We start from the raw sequence: 18,835 nt of genomic DNA, 5'->3' as shown, positions 1-18,835 counted from the left end.
TCTACCAACTATATACTACAGGTATATAGGACCTCAAACTATACACTACAGGTATACAGGACCTCAAAACTATACACTACAGGTATACAGGACCTTCACCAACTCTATAATACAGGTATACAGCACCTTCACCAACTCTATACTACAAGTATACAGGACCCCAAATATACTACAGGTATACAGGAACTCCACCAGCTATATACTACAGCTATATAGGACCCCAAACTATACACTACAGGTATACAGGACCTTCACCAACTCTATACTATAGTTATACAGGACCCTGAAACTATTCACTACAGGTATATAGGACCCCCGAACTATATACTACAGGTATACAAGACTTCCACCAATTATACACTACAGGTATCCAGGACCCTCAAACTATAAATGACAGGTATAGAAGACCTCCACCAACTATACATTACAGGTATACAGCACCAACTATATACTACAGGTATACAGGACCCCCGAACTATACAGTACAGGTATACAGGACCTTCACCAACTGTACACTGCAGGTATACAGGACCTCCCTCAACTATACACTACAGGTATACAGCCCCCCCAACTACACACTACAGGTATACAGGACTCCCCCCAAACTATACACTATAGCTATACAGCCCCCCCAACTATGCACTACAGATATGCGAGACCCCTAAAAACTATACATTGTGAGTATACAGAACCCCTCCAACTATGCACTACAGGTATACACTAATTCCACTGATTAACTCAGATGAAACAATACATTTAGCTTGGCCTCCTGGGCACCTTAGAACAAATCTAATTAACACACTGACACTTTATACCCGGGCAGCGCCGGGTACATTTTCTAGTAACAAATATTATTACTTTAAAGTAATTTTTCTACTTCATCAGTGCCTTTATAAATTTGAGGAAGACACATATATTTATGAATTAAAATTAAGTAAATTACATAGTAGATACACTTACTACTTTCAGCAGCTTGCTGCTTGTAGTGGTGTACATTCACCATGTGCATTGTAGAAGCAGACTGTAATCCTCACATTGCCCATTCTCTTCAACACAATGGCTGTAATCAGGGGCGTAATCTACAGACGTGGATCTACAAACACCAAAGGGTGTAAATTAAAAGCAATTTAAAAACAGATACCCCTTTATAGTAAAAAAAAATGCAATTTTCAGGTGATTATAGAGACCTCCTTGAGGCTATGTTATTCAGAATCATAATCAATTTACTCTGCTATTCTAAGCGTATTTAAAGGAAAACTCTGGCCACAACAAAAAATCTAGTGCAGGCAGGGGGTGGGGGGAACATGATAAAGAATGTATACTTACCTGTCCCTGTGCCCCTGCAGTGCCGCATCACTATCTTTCTAACAGCAGTTGGACTTAAAGCGACTCTGTACCCACAATCTGACCACCCTTGTTCCTTCGGATAGCTGCTTTTAATCCAAGATCTGTCCTGGGGTCCGTTTGGCAGGTGATGCAATTATTTTCCCAAAAAACAACTTTTAAACTTGCAGCCCTGTGTCAAATTGGTGTGGCTTAGAGTACCCATGCCCTAGAATTGTGACACCCATCCGTCCCTCCTCCCCACCCTCTTCATTACTAGGAATGCCCATGGGCAGTTTTTTCCTATTTCCCACCTGTCTGAACATTTCACAGGTGCCTTAACGATCCAGCTCCTGTGCAGTGTTCACACAGGTGATGAATAGCAGAAATTGTTCTAGGGGCATTCCTAATGATGAGGAGGGTGGAGAGGAGGCATGGAGGGGTGTCACAATTCTAGGGCAAGGGTACTCTAGACCACACCAATTTGACACAGGACTGCAAGTTTAAAAGTTTAAAAGCTATCGGAAGGTACAAGCGGTTTGGGGAGGTCAGATTGTGGGTACAGAGTCGCTTTAATTTTCTCCTGCTACATCATGACCCGGGGGAAAGTAATCACTCAGCCAGTCAGTGACTGCAGCTGTGTCCTGCCTCAGTCATTGACTAGCAAGAGAAAATAAAACAGCGCTCCATAGCATAAATCATACAGCACTACAGGACAGGGCGGTGAATAAAGGCTCTTACCTGATGGTGTTGAGCAAGTCAGGCACAACACTCAAAATCGCACGTAGCCGGACCGCTGCCACTCCCCAAGTGTGTCCATATAGGATGATAGCAACAAAAGAACACTTCCACTCCGCCTAGGGATATCAGTGGGTGCAGGGGCAATGTAGACAATAATATTGGATATAAAAATTTATTAAAACATATATAAAACATTAACTGGCGAAACAACGCTTTTCAAAACCGATCTGGTTTCTTTCTCAAGTGTCATCAGATGAAACTGGATCGGTTTTAAAATGTTTTGTGTCACTAGTTAATGTTTTATATATGTTTTAATAAATTTTTATATCCAGTATTATTGTCTAAATTGGACCTGCGCCCACTGATATCCCTAGGCAGAGTGGAGGTGTTCTTTTGTTTCAGTCATTGACTGGCTAAGTGGGCAGTCCTTAAGTCATGTTGTGACATTTCAGGAGTGGGAGCTAGAGGAGACTAATGGGGGTCCAAGATCAGTGATGTGGCACTGCAGGGGCACAGGAATGGGTAAGCGTAATTTTTTTTATTAGGTTAATATAAGTTTGCTGAAGTGTCCTTCTTATCATTAAACACTTGCCCATGTATGTCAACCAAAATTTTGATGTATAGAAAAGATTTTTTTAAAAAGCTAGACCTACCAGTTAGCCTTACTTTAATCTCATTGTCCTGCAAATACTAGAGGAACTTATTAAGTCTTTACTTGACATCTGTCATACAAATAATTCGTTTTTGATGAGCTGTCTCCATGCTATAGTTGATTTCTCATATTACCGTGTTTGCCCAAAAATAAAACAGTGCCTTATATTAATTTTTGCTCCCAAAGAGGCACTATGTCTTATTTTCGAGGGATGTCTTTCCCTCCCCCCAGCTGGATATCGGTCTTCCCCCTGAACTCCCCCAGAACCCCCCTAGCATAGTCACCAACATCCTCAGTGTAGGGGTGCAGCAGAAGTGCAGTAGCAGCTGGACCAGGAGCGTGCAGCGCCAGCTGTGAAGGTCCACGAGGGGATTAGGTGAGTTGCACAGGGGGAGGGGGGATGGAGCGACAGGGGGCATCCTTACTTTGGGGGTACCTCATTTTCTGGGGGATGCCTTATTTTAGGCTAGTTGGTAGGCTAGTTAGGGTGTCTTATTTTAGGAGGATGTCTTATTTTTGGGGAAACACTGTACATATACATATTTCTGTCTGATTGCAACATTGGTCTTACCCAAAACCTCATAAAGAGGTTAGTATATGACAAGGCATATGTAGTGCCCATTGCCATTCCTTTTTACTATAAATAGAATCCACCATTGAACACAAAAAATGTCCCCAAATATCAACACTTAAAGCTCCTTTACCAATTCTTCATTTTTACCATTTAAATTATTAGTCTGCAAAACAAACCTGTATTCCTTTAAATTGTGCTTGTTTTTAGATGTATGAAGTAAAGATTCATCTCATCAGCCACATACAATAAAGGTCATTCCCTGGGGCATTACTCAATGAGAGTATTCTCTAATAATGTGCTCTGTAAAAAACAGGCCCGGAAGGTATAAAGAAGGTTTAAAGTAAGAGGCTATAAAGAAGAACACTCTGACAATGGAATATTAAAAGGTGTGACAGGTGGAAGAACATACAGATTTGTTGTGAGCCCAGTAGTGTAGCTACTGTTAAAGGGGTAGTGCGGCGGTAAAGAATTATTCACAGAATAACACACATTACAAAGTTATACAACTTTGTAATGTATGTTATGTCTGTGAATGGCCCCCTTCCCCGTGTCCCACCACCCCCGCCCGTGTACCCCGAAGTGTGTGGTGCATTATACATTACCTGATCTGTGTCGAGGGCCGTCCGCCATTTTGTGCCAAACGTTATCTTCGGACGGACGAATCCCTGCCGCCGCCCCCCCTCCGCCGTGTCATCAGCTGCTCAGCCGCGATTGGCTGAGCACAGTTATGCTCAGCCAATCGCGGCTGAGCATCGGATGACGCTGCAGAGGGCGGCCGGCATTTGGAACTGTTCGCCGGCCGGCCGATGAAGACTTTACTGACTGAAGATCGGAGACGGGGTCGGCACGTGACAGGTAATGTATAGCGCACCACACTTCCGGGTACACGGGTGGGGGTGGTGGGACACAGGGAAGGGGGCCATTCACAGACATAACATACATTACAAAGTTGTATAACTTTGTAATGTTTGTTATTCTGTGAATAATTCTTTACTGCTGCACTACCCCTTTAAGGATGGATGCCATTTATCCACCCTGATACCCCGAGTAACTGTCCCTGTCCAAATTAGATCATAGGCTGGGCGCTGGCAAATAAACAGTTGACACCAAAACAGATTTGTCACTCATTTCCTTCCTCCTTCGAGCCATGAAGTTTCTATTTATTTTTAGAAAGTTATATCGTTTATATAATCATAGTATATAGACACAATCACATGTACACAATTATAAAAATGATTGGATATTTATATATAAAAACTTGAACATAATTGGTATAAAATGCACAGGATCAGGATATGTGGGAATATAAGGTGCTTTGCTTGCATCTGCGCAGTAGGGTCTTAGGGCGTTGTCTTTGGCAAGCTGTCAATATTTCTTCTTACAAACAGGAAACTTCTGTATGTAGGTTTCATCTTGTGTAAACAGCAGTTAAAGCCACAAGATAATATGATTATATGATTATTTAAGAATATAATGTCTCACATGAAGAGTTCAAATGTTTTATATCACTTATGATCATTACCTTGACATTACCATAGAGGCAGACCACACGCCTGCTATGGGAACAGTGCGGTTGGAGTGATGAATCCTAGCTACAGTATGCTCCTGTTTGAGCCTATATTGGTGGGTTAGCGGCTTTTTAGGTTATGTGTTCACAGGCTGTTTTCCTCCACTCAAAGCATGGGAACAAATTTGAGCACTGCTGGCTGTGACAGTTTCTAGTCACACTGACCTCTGACCTCTTCAGACAGAGAGTGCAGCGTGAAGTGCTCACAGTTTTTACAGATTTTTTTTCTTTGACTTTGCTACCTTTTTTTCAAAATGACATAAATCTTTGAGAACCGTTCATATATAAAGTGATCCCACAACATACAATGCTACAGACAGTTCACATCTGCAGAAAAAAAACAGCTGATTGACCAACAAAAGTGGCCATTTTACTGGTAAAACCCCAGTATTAGTGAAGTGCATGCACTGGTTGGCTGTCTGGTATCTCTTCTCTACAGTACAGTGTGATACTACATGTCCTGTACTGCTCTTTACCTGGGCCAGGATGAGTTGCTTCTTTTGGCACCAGATGAGGGCGGCTTCATTTTTATTTTTCTGGAACCCCCTGTAATCTGTACAGGACCCTGAAACTGCTCCAGTCCTCTACATAGAAAGTAATTTAGAGTCTCTTGTAGCTCTTTCTGACTGCTGTATGTAAGGACTTGCTGTATTCATATTAGTTTTCTGCTTATTTTCCTTTTGGAAAATACATGTTTTGGTCTCAACATACCATGGTTTTAACCTACAATGGTTTTCCTGGAACCAATTAATATTGTATGTTGAGGGACCACTAAATATATATAATCTCAATTAGTAAGCATTCTACAATACAATACAAAACATACAACATACGTACAAGATGTTTAAGTTCAGTATGAATCACAGAAAATTGGTGAGTATCATTTAGTGATAGTGTCCCACAGCCGGAAGGCCTTCCCCTACCCAGGAAGTTTAATCCCTTAACAACAGATGACGTGAATTTATGCCATGCATTTCCGTTACTTAGTGACGGATAGCAGGGGCTCTATGACGTCAGCTCAGGACCTGAGCCTGCTTCATAGAGGTTCAGTTACAGCCTGGTCCTCACCGTCAATGGCAGGCCACCACGATTGCACAGCTGCCTGTTGTTAACCCCTTAAACGCTGTGGCATATGTCTCAATTACCGATCGAGACCCCCACAGCGTGACTGCGGGTGTCCCAATCAAATTGCCTGACTGCCAGATGTACATAACATACCTCCAACCAGTCTGATATTTAGTCTTCTGGCAGGCTCTATAAGAAGATAGGATAACAAAGATTAATGGTGCATTTACACAGACAGATTTATCTGACAGATCTTTGAAGCCAAAGCCAGGTACAGACTATAAACAGAGATCAGGTCATAAAGGAAAGACTGGGATCTATCACCTTTTCAAATCCATTCCTGGCTTTGGCTTCCAAAATCTGTCAGATAAATCTCTCTGTGTAAAAGCACTCTTAAGCTATGCAATGGCATAGCTTTGATCACTGTATGCAATCTAATGATTGCAGGTAATAGCTCCTTAGGGGGACTTAAAAAGTGTTAAAAAATTTTTTTAAATATGGTAAAGGTTTATATCATCCCCTTTCCCATTTTAGCAATAAAACACATAAAATAAATTATCATATTATATATCTTGTCTTGTCCAATCCATTAAGATATAACATTGTTGTTCCCACACAGTGAATAGTTTAAAGGAAAAGAGGAAAAAAAACGCCAGGATTGCTGATTTTCTGTTGCAATATATATATATAAAAAAAAATTGTGAGATCATGGCGCAAAAATTAGATCCCATACAGCCCCTAGGTGAAAAAATATAACTTTTCTAAGAGTCACAATAGAGCCATTTTAATTATAATTATTTGCAAAGACAAAAGTTAAGTTATTAAAAAGAATAGTAAAACATTAGAAAAGCTATTTAAATATGCATATCATTGTGTTCGGAGTGACCTATAGAATAAAGATATCATGTCAGTTTTACCCTATCGTATTGCATAGACACCCCCCCCCCTCCCAAAAGTTACAACATTCCTTTTTTTCCTAATTGCATCCCATAAATAATATTTTTGGGGTTTCATCATACATTTTATGGTGGATTAAAAGGCACCATTTGTTCCTAAAAAAAAACAAGCCCTTATGTAGCCCTGTACATAGTGAAATAAATGTGCAATAGCTCGTGTAAGGTGAGGAGGAAGAAACTAAAATGCAAAAATGAACATTGGCGCGGTCATTTACGCTATTTTGGGCTGGGTCATGAAATGGTTAAGTTTGCCAAGGGTAAACCATCTGTCTGTCATATAACCAGAATTCAATTGAAATCTAGCTTGCTTTTTATGTCAATCATCACACAGATAAGCTTTTATTTTGTCTTTATTTTACAGCGATTCCCAATCTTCAGCTTCCTCTGATGATGAAGAATCATTTACTGAAGAAGAGATGGTAAAATTGATGGAACAGGTTGAGGAGAAAAAGAAGTTGATTGCTACTATTAGGAATAAGCCATGGCGCATGAAGAAAAAACTTACCATTTTAAGGTACTATACAAATAGCAAATTCTGTTTATTGGAAAACAAAGACAGATGTTTGTTGTCTCTGAATCCTATGCCTGCACTGGAAATAAAACATTATGGCCCAGATAATCAAAGGGTGTAAAATATACACTGGTGTAAACTGTCCACAGTACCAATCACAGCTCAGCTTTCATGTTACCAGAACTGAAAGGTGTGAGTAGTTGCTGTCAGTAGTTTACACCAGTATATATTTTACACCCTTTGATAAATCTCCCACTATGTTTTTATTGTACTATTCAATAGCCGTAAAAATAATAGCAAATTAATTATAATCCACGTGTTAAAGGGGTTATCCACCTAAGAGCAAAAAAATTAAATGCTAGCTGGTCTTACCCACCAAGCCCCCCTGAGTATTTTGAGTCATCTCCTGTCTTTCTAGCTGCTGCCATTCCTGAGTTACAAGTTTTTCTACAAGTTGATGTTTAACCAAGATAGGAAACTAAATTTCCCATCATGCAGTTCCATAATTGGTCCACTTGCGTACTCGCCCCCTTAGCTTCCTTTCCTGTCCACTGCGGTCATTACTATTGCACAGTAAAAACAGGACTGTTTTTTTTCCACTGATTTTGCATCACATCCCCCCAATATGTATTCCATACTAGCTGATGATGTAGCAGAGCTGACACGCAACGCCAGACAGCCATCTTTTAATAAACAACAGTCGCAAATTATTTTTTAGATAATGATTTTGTGGAAACATAACCTAAAACTATGTTCACACACTGTACTTTCCAACTCACTGTTTGGCATTTTGAGAAGCTGTTTAATAGGTGTTATATTGTAACCAGTAGTGTATTGCTATGTTCTCACACTGAAATGACGTACGTTTTTATTTGCCGATTGTTATTTTACAATAATGCCCATTATTATAAAATACAGTGGTGCCTTGGATTACGAGCATAATTCGTTCTGGGACCGTGCTTGTAATCCAAATCACTCTTAAACCAAAGCAAATTTTCCCATAAGAAATTATTAAAATGCAGACAAATGGTTCTACGCCCCCAAAATAATGATTTTTTTATTGTAAATAAGAGGTAAAATAAATGAAACAAACATTTAGAAAGTTGGATATGTCACATTATAAGTTACTGTACAGTATAGCAATCAGCATATGGAGTATAAGGTATAGTAAGTGCATAAACCTGAAAAAATAGCCGCAGTGTGTATAGCTGAGTGTAAGTGCAGGCAAATTATACCAGCACTGTGAATAGCTGAGTGTGAGTGCAGGCACATTATAGTAGGAATGAAGAGGATAGGAAACACAAGGGCTGACAGAGACTGCAGGGAGCATGAAGGAATGAGCCTGAGATATGTGGAAGCATAAATGCAACATTCTGTCCGTAGAGAGAGGGGTTATAGCTATGGAGAGATTACCTCCACAGTCCTGTCCCCTGATCCAAGCCCCAGCCTGAAGTGGATCTGCTATGATTTGGTAAGTGAGGAAGACCTCCTGGGTTAGAGTACAGTGCTGTAGACCCCGCTATGCAGACCATGCCCCTCCCGCACTCCCCCTCCCACCCAGTACAGGGAGCTCTTAAACCAAAGCAATGCTCTTAAACTAAGTCACAATTTTGAAAAACTGTGAGCTTTTCTTGCAAATCGCTCTCAATCCAAGATACTCTTAAACCAAGGTACCACTGTAATGTCTGTTGTTATAAGATAACAGACAATATTTGCCATTAACCCTTAGATGACCCAGGGCGTATAGTTACGCCATGGAAGTCTGTCCCCAGACGACCTAAGGCGTAACTATGCGTCCTGGTTGTTTCTCCGGCTATGAAGCGCACTCCGGAGCGGAGCGCGCATCTCCACCACAGGTTTTCAATTGGGTTGAGATCTGGACTATTTGCAGGCCATGACATCGACTGAATGTGTCTTTCTTCAAGGAATGCCTTCACTGTTTTTGCCCTATGGCACGATGCATTGTCATCTTGGAAAATTATTTCATCATCTCCAAACATCTGTTCAATTGAAGGGATGAGAAAACTGTCCAAAATGTCAATGTAAACTTGTGCATTGATGGAAGAATTAACCACAGTCATCTCCCCAGTGCCTTTGCCTGACATGCAGCCCCATATCATCAAGGACTGTGGAAATTTGGTTGTTTTCTTCAGGCAGGCCTCTTCATAAATCTCACTGGAACGGCACCAAACAAAAGTTTCAGCATCATCACCTTGTCCAATGCAGATTCTTGACTCATCACTGAAGACAACTTTCATCCAGTCATCCACAGTCCATGATTGCCTCTCCTTAGCCCATTGGAGTCTTGTTTTTTTATGTTTAGGTGTCAATGCTGGTTTTCGTTTAGCTTTCCTGTATAGAAATCCCATCTCCTTTAGGCGATTTCTTAAGGTTTGGTCACATACATTGACTCCAGCTTCCTCCCATTTGTGCTTCATCTGTTTAGTTGTACTTTTTCGGTTTTCAAGACAAATGGCCTTAAGTTGTTTGTCTTGACGCTTTGATGTCTTTCTTGGTCTACCAGTACGCTTGGCTTTAACAACCAGTCCATATCTTGGATACAACTGACTGTGAACAGCCCACATCTTTAGCAACCATGCATGAAGGGTTACCTTCTTCAAGAAGTTTCACAATCCTCTCTTTTGTTTCAAGGGACATTTCTTTTGTTGGAGCCATGGTTCTCGCCACTCCACTTCGTCCAGCAGCCCTCCAAGGTGTCATGACTGCAGGTGTTTTTAACTGCAGACTAACGGGCACATCTAATCTGGGGCAGATGTCCATTTAGGGAAAGGAAATAGACTGGGTGTGTCCTTTTTTTCTACCTCCAATTTGAGTGATTCCACACTTTTTTCCTCAGAATTGAGTGATTCCATATTTATTTCCCTGTGCTTGGTCAATAAAAGTATCATTCACTAACTTCCACAATGTTTTCTCTTCATTTCTTTGAGTGTTCCTGAAAGCCAACAAGTTGCACTTTGGAATGACCTTAATATTGTATCATGTTTTTGATCTGAGTTTGTTTTACAGCATGAAATGTCTGAATGAGTGCTCATCCAAGACTGGTGATTCCATACTTTTTACCAGGGGTTGTAGTAGTTAATCCCCCCAAATATGGTCACAATAGTGGCCCACAATAGTCTGGCAGATTGCAGCCCTGAAGATTAAAAACTGGGTGCTCTGGGTGGCCGTCTAGACCGTCTATATTATAATCCTGATGTCCATGCTATGTGCCAATGTCGGCACAGACAGGTACAGGTACCTCATGCTTCACCAGACTGTGAGGTGTGCCTCCCAGTTTAAGAAGTGCTGTGCTAAAGCAACCAAAGCACTGTTGTCTGAACAAATATATTAGGATAAAATGTCATATCATCTATGTTGCTGCTTTATTAACCCCTAGAGGACCCATGACATACAGGTACGTCATGGATGTCTGTCACCAGAGGACCCATGAAGTACCTGCGATGCCCTGGCCCCTGGGGGCCACTTCCGCAGTGCTGGTGTTATGAGCGGGCAATGACCGGGGCAGCTGCAGGGGTTATACTTGTCACGGTATAGGCCTGAGGGCGGCACAGCTGTAGGGCCGGTCTGTGGAATCTGCGGGTGATGATGGGCATGCGATTCTTCGCTGCACTTAGTCAGGGCACCAGTTAGTGGACACCAATGCCAGGGTTCAGTAACAGCGGTTTTATTATAGAAAAGGTAACTAGTAGCAACAGTTCTGTCCGGATGCAACCGGGTATATAGCAGGCTTTGACAAATAAAGCAGGAGTGGTGCTGCATAGGCTGTGAGAATACGTGACGGATGATGGGAGTAGGAGTATGAGAGGAATAGCGTTGCTGGGTGGATTAGCTTGAGAATAATACTTGCTGTGAATCCTTGCAGCGATGAGGAGAGATAACGGAATGACACCCAGATGAGAGAGAAGAATCCGGTCACTTGAGCAGGCAGATACAGCCGAAGACTTGAATATAGCAGAGCACCTGATCCACACTTCTAGTGGTGAAGTGGGAGCTGCAGAGAAGAAGCCCAACTCCTCTGAGGCAGGAGAGGGACGACACACATCCTCCTTGCTTGGAAGCAGGGGGAAGACTAACTTGTTAGGAGGAAGTGGGAGGTCACATGGTTGCTCCTGGCCAGAGCTAGTCGGCCATTGGAGGAACCATGGTTACAGGTCACGTGATCAACAGCCTTGCATACCACTGTACACTGTAATAATATACAGGAATACATGAGAATACACATGAGAATGCACATTACCAGAGAATACTAGGGGAAAACCAGCAGCAGTTGCAGTGCAAACACTTACCAGAACAGGCATTGACACAGCAAGAGAAATGGCCATAATAGGAGTAGTAGTCTGCATGTTCTGGGACACTGCATACCTCCCTAGCAAGTTTGAGCCGACCTCGGCGAATCTAGAAGGCAGCAAACATGAATAGACTGGACAATCAAACAACAGGAATGAATGATGAGAGTGAGTGTGATGAGGTGTGTGTTTCCCACGCCCAAGGCACAGGTGAGAAGAGAGAGAAGATGAGAAACCCTAGTGGCAGGACTTCACCTAGGGGTGCCTAACGTACTCTGGCGACCAGGTAGCTAGTGCGTGAACCATCTGACGTGTAAGCCAGGACAACTTAACTGCTGGCGGGTGACCCTCCATATTCCAGCCAGTTAGACAGTAGGTTTTCTGTTAAATGTGTTACCCTACTGGAGGAGAACGTGAAGACCTGTGTACTACCTTGGCGTGTCTGAGTAGTGTCTTGGATACCTGGAAGAGAAAAGAACAAAATAATAAAAGCAAACATACATGGGGGCCCCTTACATACCGGTCAATCATACAACACAATTACTCAATAGGCCAAACACACGAAAGGGTATCCAAGGTGCAATATGTGTGGACCAGTGTGAATATTAGGTAAGACTATGTGTGATAACTACTACGTTGGGACAAGACAGAGGTAAACAAATACTGGAAACAAAAGGAAGGGAAACACAAGGGACAACAAATACTGCGAGGTCTTGAGGAGAACTGGCTCACATGAATCTGAATGAAACCTGAGAGAAATCTGAATGAAAATCTGAGAAAAATCTGAATACAAACTGGCTCAACTAAATCTTTCCAGCTATAGATATGATAATAATACACAATAATGAGACTGGATGAGAAAATACACTCCTACATAAACTGGACTTTCTCTGAGGTATATGTAAACTGACTTCTCTTACTCAGAGGAGGAGCTATCTGACTCAGACACTGGAAAATATACTGTTTTACAAAAGAGGCGCTCTACTCTGAGGCAATCTATGTAACCTTGTGCTTACTCAGAGGAGGAAATACAAAGACTTCGATAACACTGGAATACAATAGTACAATAAGTGCAATAATGAAATAAGTGCAATAATACCCTGTGTGGAACACACAATCACAGGAAAGTGCATTAGGAAGGAATGGGTTAAGTGTCTCTGTTAGGTAGAGTCTCTTTTAGGCAATTAGACATCATCCATGTAAAAGGCTCTGGGACAGGCACTAGAGAACCTTTTGTTATGGTAAGTGTCCCATCAGCTCATGGCTGGTTAGTACAGGGAACTTGGTCAGGAGAACCAGGCACGAACCTTGAACGTTGCATACACTAGAATGGTGAAACAGTTAAGGACTCTGGTCTCTGTAGCGAAGTGGAGGAATTCCTCTGGTAGAGCGCTCAGACCGTCTCAGCGGAGGATCCTCTTCAACAGTGATTGGTGCAGGTACAGGTGGAAGATCACGCCCAGTGTCTGGTTGTAGAGCTGGAGTTGTTGGAGGCACAATTGGAAGTGGAGGGGCCACTGGAATGTGTACAGGGACCGCTGGATAGCCTATGGCCATGAGGAACGGTTCAACTTGGAACATTTCTTCCAGAGAGAGAGGTTTAGCTGGAGCTGCTGGGGGAGCCGGAGGTGTGGATGCAGGTACCGGACACGGTGCTGTAAGGCCCTGTAGGTCCTCCTTAGTGCAACGTTTTATCCTATTCCGGTGCACCGTCTGCGGGGCTAGCCCTGGTTTTTTTACTTCATACACATCAGTCTCTGGGTAAGGGATAGAAGAGATGACATAGGGCTCAGGCTCCCAAAGGCTTTCAAGTTTGTGAGAGCGATGATATTTCTTTAGCCAAACTTTATCTCCCACTTGTAGTGGTGTGGCATTCGCCCTTTGGTTGTAGGCATCCTCTTGGCGCTGCTGAGCTTCCCCCATCCTCCGGTCAACAATTTCCCGGGCATCCTGGATTCTCCTCTGATGCTCCCGAACCCAGTCAGTTTCAGGTAGGGGGTTGAAGGTGTCAGGAGCTTGGACTCCCAGAGCACGGTCCTGAGGAAGTTGGCCTTGGCGGCCGAACATCAGGTAGAACGGGGAGTAGCCAGTGGAACAATGAGTGGTATTGTTATAGATCTCCACTAGTTCATCCAACAAGTGGGGCCACTCTACTCTCTTCGTCACTGAAGCCGTTCGGAGCATGTTGATAAAGACCTGGTTAACTTTTTCACACAGACCATTCCCTTGAGGGTGATAGGCCGTGGTACGGAGCTTCTTACATTCATGGTAGGCACACAGCTCCTGGAAAAGTTGCGACTCGAAGGCCGGTCCCCGGTCCGTCAGCAGAGACTCTGGGCACCCATAGTGCTTTACATACTCCTTGTAAAAAGTAAGGGCGGTGGTCTTGGCGGTCAAGTCCCTGACAGGTACCACGACTACCCACTTGGAGTAATGGTCGACCATGGTGAGGGCGTAGGTATACCCGCATCTTGTAGGGGCCAGCTTCACATGGTCCAGGGCGACTAGCTGATTCGGCCGGTGGGAGGTGATTGGATGCAAAGGGGCCCTGACTTCTCTTCCCCCAGCTTTGGAGATATTACAGGCAGGGCACTCGGCACACCAGTTCTCGATGTCAGCCCTCATCCCGATCCAGTAGAACCGCTGTCGGATAGTGGCCTCCGTCTTGTGTACCCCGAAATGACCGGACCGGTCATGGTAGGCATCTAGCACCATCTTAGCGTCTCGTCGGGGAATGAGGATCTGGTGGCACCTCTCCCCGGAGACCGGGTCAAGAGAGTTCCGCAGGATCAGTCCCTTCTGTAGGAAGAGCCTCTTTCTTTGCCTCCAGAGTCGCCTTAGCTCGACATCAGGATAGGGCCTCTTTATCCGCATGGGGACCCGACCAGTAGAGAGGTAGTCATAGATCTCCCCCAGGACGCGGGACTCTTCCTGGATGGTCTGCCACCTGGCCAAGTCTTGCGGGGCCCTAGGTGGAGGCGAAGGCGTTTCAGGCCTAGCTGCATCAATAGCACTCTGGGTAGCGAACCTTTGGTAGAAGGGAGGCATTTCTACATCTTCCCAATCGCTGTCCTCTGGGGCCTCTTCGCCCTTGGGTAGTCGGGACAGGAGGTCTGCATTGACATTAGCCTTGCCACTGCGGTACTTAATTTCAAACTGGAAATTGGCCAGTCGAGAAGCCCACCGCTGTTCCAGGGCGCCCAGCCGAGCAGTGTTGAGATGCGCCAACGGGTTGTTATCCGTATAGATGGTAACAGGGGTGGCAGCCAGGTAGTCCTTGAACTTTTCGGTGACGGCCCACACTAGGGCTAGTAACTCCAACTTGAAGGAGCTATAATTGTTGTCGTTCTTTTCAGCGCCCCGAAGACTCCGGCTGGCATAAGCTACAACTCTCTCTTGGCCATCTTGAACCTGGGACAGCACAGCTCCCAGGCCTTGGAAGCTGGCGTCCGTGTAGAGCCGGAAAGGAAGGTTATAGTCCGGGTAGGCCAGGATAGGAGGCGTAGTCAACAGGCGTTTCAGGGTTTGAAAGGCAATCTCCTGCCGTTCGGACCACTCGACGGGGAGCCGTCGGTTGTAGCTTTCTCGAGGGCAACCCCGGAGTAACTCATTGAGGGGCTCGGCCACTTGGGCAAAGTGGGGAATGAAGCGGCGGTAATAGCCGGCAAATCCCAGAAAACTTCTCACCTCCTTGACTGTCTTAGGGGTATCCCAGTGTTCCACAGCCGAGATCTTCTCTGGATCGGGTTGTATCCCCTCAGCACTCACAACATGCCCCAGATAGTTCACTTGGGGTTTGAGAAGGTGGCACTTGGAAGGCTTGATTTTCAGGCCGTGATCGATTAGGACCTGGAACACTTCAGCCAGATGATGGACGTGATCTTCGTAGGTACGTGAATAGACAATCACATCATCTAGGTAGAGCAGGACACTCTGAAAGTTGAGATGGCCGAGACACCTTTCCATCAACCGCTGGAAGGTAGCGGGGGCGTTGCACAGACCGAAGGGCATGCTGGTGAATTCAAAGAGCCCCATGGGGGTGGTGAAGGCCGTCTTCTCACGGTCTTCGGGTGCCATGGGCACCTGCCAGTACCCACTGGTGAGGTCCAAGGTGGAGAAGTAGGCGGCTGACCCCAAAGCAGCAATAGACTCTTCGATCCGGGGCAAAGGATAGGCATCCTTGTGGGTGATTGTGTTTATCTTCCTATAATCCACGCAGAACCGGATGTTACCGTCTTTCTTTTTCACAAGGACAATAGGGGCAGCCCACGGACTCTGACTTTCTTGGATAACGTTAGAGTCTTTCATCTCCTTGAGCAGTTTCTTGACCTGCTGATAGTTGGCAGGGGGGATTGGCCGATGTTTCTCTTTGATAGGCAAATGGTCCCCAGTGTTGATCCGATGCTGGACCAGATTGGTCTTTCCGAAATCGAGAGAGTGTTTGCTGAAGGCCTCGTGATACCTTTTGGCCACCTTGAGGATGCCGTGGAGGTATTCAAGTGGGGTATTGGCATCGCCAATATGGAGCTCGTCCCACCAAGGGGCGAGAGCCCTGTTTGAGTCCCTTTGAGTGCCACGGATGGATCTCTGATAGGCAATGGTCTCCTCACAGACGATGTCCTCAGGATCGAGTTGGTATAGCATGGCCACGGTGGTGAACTTGGGTAGGTCAGCTGGGGAGTCTCCAAGGTTCACCAGACGGACAGGGACCTGACCATTGGAGACGGTCACCAGGCTTCTAGCGGCCCTGACAAGAGGTTGCCCCTCAATTTCAATAGCATCCAGAAGGGCCACATAGTCAGCATTGTTAAGGCCCGGACGGACCCTGCACCAGATGAGGAACTCACTGTTAGCTGGGATGATGATCGGACGAGCATCTCTAGTGCGGACACGGCAGATTTCTCCTCGAGGATTGGCAAACTTCCGCTGAGCGGTGAGCACTTTAATGGTCTTCTGGACGGCTTGCCTGTACTGAGGAGAAGCACAAGACATAGAGGCATTCAAGGCATCCAACACTTCAGTGAATACATGACGGATAATATTCATGCCTAATACCACGGTCCTACTATCTCCCTGAGCCTCAGTAACAATGATACCCTGACGTGCTAGCTCTTGCTTCCCTATGCAGACAGTGGGTTCCCAGTAACCTAGTTGCACAATAGGACGACCATTACTAGCAATAAGTTTCAGACGGTATTTCTCAACTGGACCTAGGGTTCTCAGATCCCAATGTTCTTCAAACACATGCCTCGGGATAGTGGTAACCTGGGAACCTGTATCTACCAGAGCCTCCAGGGGGACTCCGTCCACCCAGAGAGTCACATGCGGGCATTGTGAGAGGAACCTTGAGAACCACTATGCTTCCTGCGGGCCTGGATCTCGACCTCCTGGGTATTGGCCCTCGGACCCAGGGGTAGCCCCGTTTAACTGATAGCATTGGGAGCGGTAGTGTCCATGTCGCCTACAGTGGCGGCAATAGGGGCGCTCAGGGGATCTAAGTCTCTGTGGAGGAGGCCGATCGGGAACTGCATACTCAGGGCAGGGGTCCTGTGGTGGTGGAGGTGTTGGATAGGCCCCTTGTAGCCCCCTTAGGGCTTGGCAGAGAGAGTCAACCACTTGCGTAAGGAGAGCAGGGATCGCTGGTGAGCTAGCCGGGATAGACTGTTGGGCAGCTTGTATAGCGGAAACCGGCGGAACCATATTGGGCACTGGAGGTGAGGGTATAGATCCCACCGGGTCCGGGCAATCTGAACCTGGAGTACAGCCGGCACAGGGATTGTCAATGCCAACCACCCTCAGAGCCAGAGTCTTGAAGTCCAGGAAAGGCATTGTAGGGTTTTGGGCAGCTAGCATACGCAGTTGGCTCTGGATGAGTCTAGAGTCCACCCCCTCTATGAAGCGGTCAGTGATCATACTCTCCACAGCCGAGGGGGCTATGGTATCAACCTGTCTCAGGGCCCGGTAGGCAGATTGGAGGGCTAGTGCATAGTCTCTGAGGGTCTCACCTGGCCTTTGTCGTCGGTCATAAAACTTAAGGCGGACCTCCGTGGGTGACTGTACCTCAAATTCTTTACTCAGCCGGGCCAGGATCTGTTGTACATTAGCTTTCTCCGTAGCTGGCCACGACCGCACCTCCTCTGCAGCGGGACCCTCAAGTTGTCCTAGCAGCAACTGCACCTGCTGAGTGGGAGAGAGTGAGACAAGTTCAAGGGTGCGGGAAATTTTTTCCTTGAAATCAGCCAACGTGTGGGGTTCCCCTTTATAACTGGGAAGATTGTTGGGCCCAATGAAGAACGGGACCGCTGCGGTAGCCATAGCAACGGGAGCCGCGGGAAGTCTTCGCCGGGCCATCGGCGGACTGCCGGACCCGTCAGAGTCACTGTGATGGCCGGTGGACATGATGAGGGGTTCTGGTGTAAGGCGTCTGGAAGAGAGCAGAGGTGAGGAGAGCTTGCGGGAACAGCAGGCACCGATAGGCAGGGTGTCCGGGACCGGAGAGGGATAGGGCGGAAGTCAGCACCAACACTTCCGGCGGTCCGGGCACAATCTCCTTCCCTCCTGCAACAGAGGCTTGGATACTGCAGGGCCGGGGCGGAGCTTGAGTGGAGCGCGCGCGCGCGCGAAGACAGTGCGTCACAAGCTGACTTGACCCCTTAGCAGGCCGCAGCGCGGCAATAGCAGAGTCTCTGAGGATGATAAGGGGTAGCAGTACAGTTCTGGGGACACTGACAGTTGGCACAACACAGTCTGTATCCTGTTCGTGACGCCAAAAATGCGATGCCCTGGCCCCTGGGGGCCACTTCCGCAGTGCTGGTGTTATGAGCGGGCAATGACCGGGGCAGCTGCAGGGGTTATACTTGTCACGGTATAGGCCTGAGGGCGGCACAGCTGTAGGGCCGGTCTGTGGAATCTGCGGGTGATGATGGGCATGCGATTCTTCGCTGCACTTAGTCAGGGCACCAGTTAGTGGACACCAATGCCAGGGTTCAGTAACAGCGGTTTTATTATAGAAAAGGTAACTAGTAGCAACAGTTCTGTCCGGATGCAACCGGGTATATAGCAGGCTTTGACAAATAAAGCAGGAGTGGTGCTGCATAGGCTGTGAGAATACGTGACGGATGATGGGAGTAGGAGTATGA

General features: G+C 45.8%; 1 protein-coding gene across 16 annotated transcripts in view; it reads left to right on the top strand.

Moving 5' to 3' along the window:
• The window catches only part of LOC138784662 (transmembrane channel-like protein 2), a 169,337-nt gene that overhangs the window by 92,477 nt on the left and 58,025 nt on the right, over positions 1 to 18,835 (top strand). For 12 of the 16 annotated variants that reach the window (XM_069960300.1, XM_069960298.1, XM_069960302.1 and 9 more), the window contains one exon: positions 7,240 to 7,392. In XM_069960300.1, coding sequence (XP_069816401.1) covers positions 7,240 to 7,392 — 153 coding nt within the window. Of the gene's footprint in view, positions 1 to 1,110; positions 1,174 to 2,990; positions 3,093 to 3,508; positions 3,677 to 7,239; positions 7,393 to 18,835 lie in introns of those variants that run through there. The other 4 variants (XM_069960306.1, XM_069960308.1, XM_069960307.1 and 1 more) reach the window with 4 other exon arrangements.

Source organism: Dendropsophus ebraccatus, chromosome 2 (assembly GCF_027789765.1).
Source record: "Dendropsophus ebraccatus isolate aDenEbr1 chromosome 2, aDenEbr1.pat, whole genome shotgun sequence".
In the NCBI taxonomy this organism is placed as follows: domain Eukaryota; kingdom Metazoa; phylum Chordata; class Amphibia; order Anura; family Hylidae; genus Dendropsophus; species Dendropsophus ebraccatus.
This window is presented reverse-complemented; position numbering and strand designations above follow the sequence as displayed.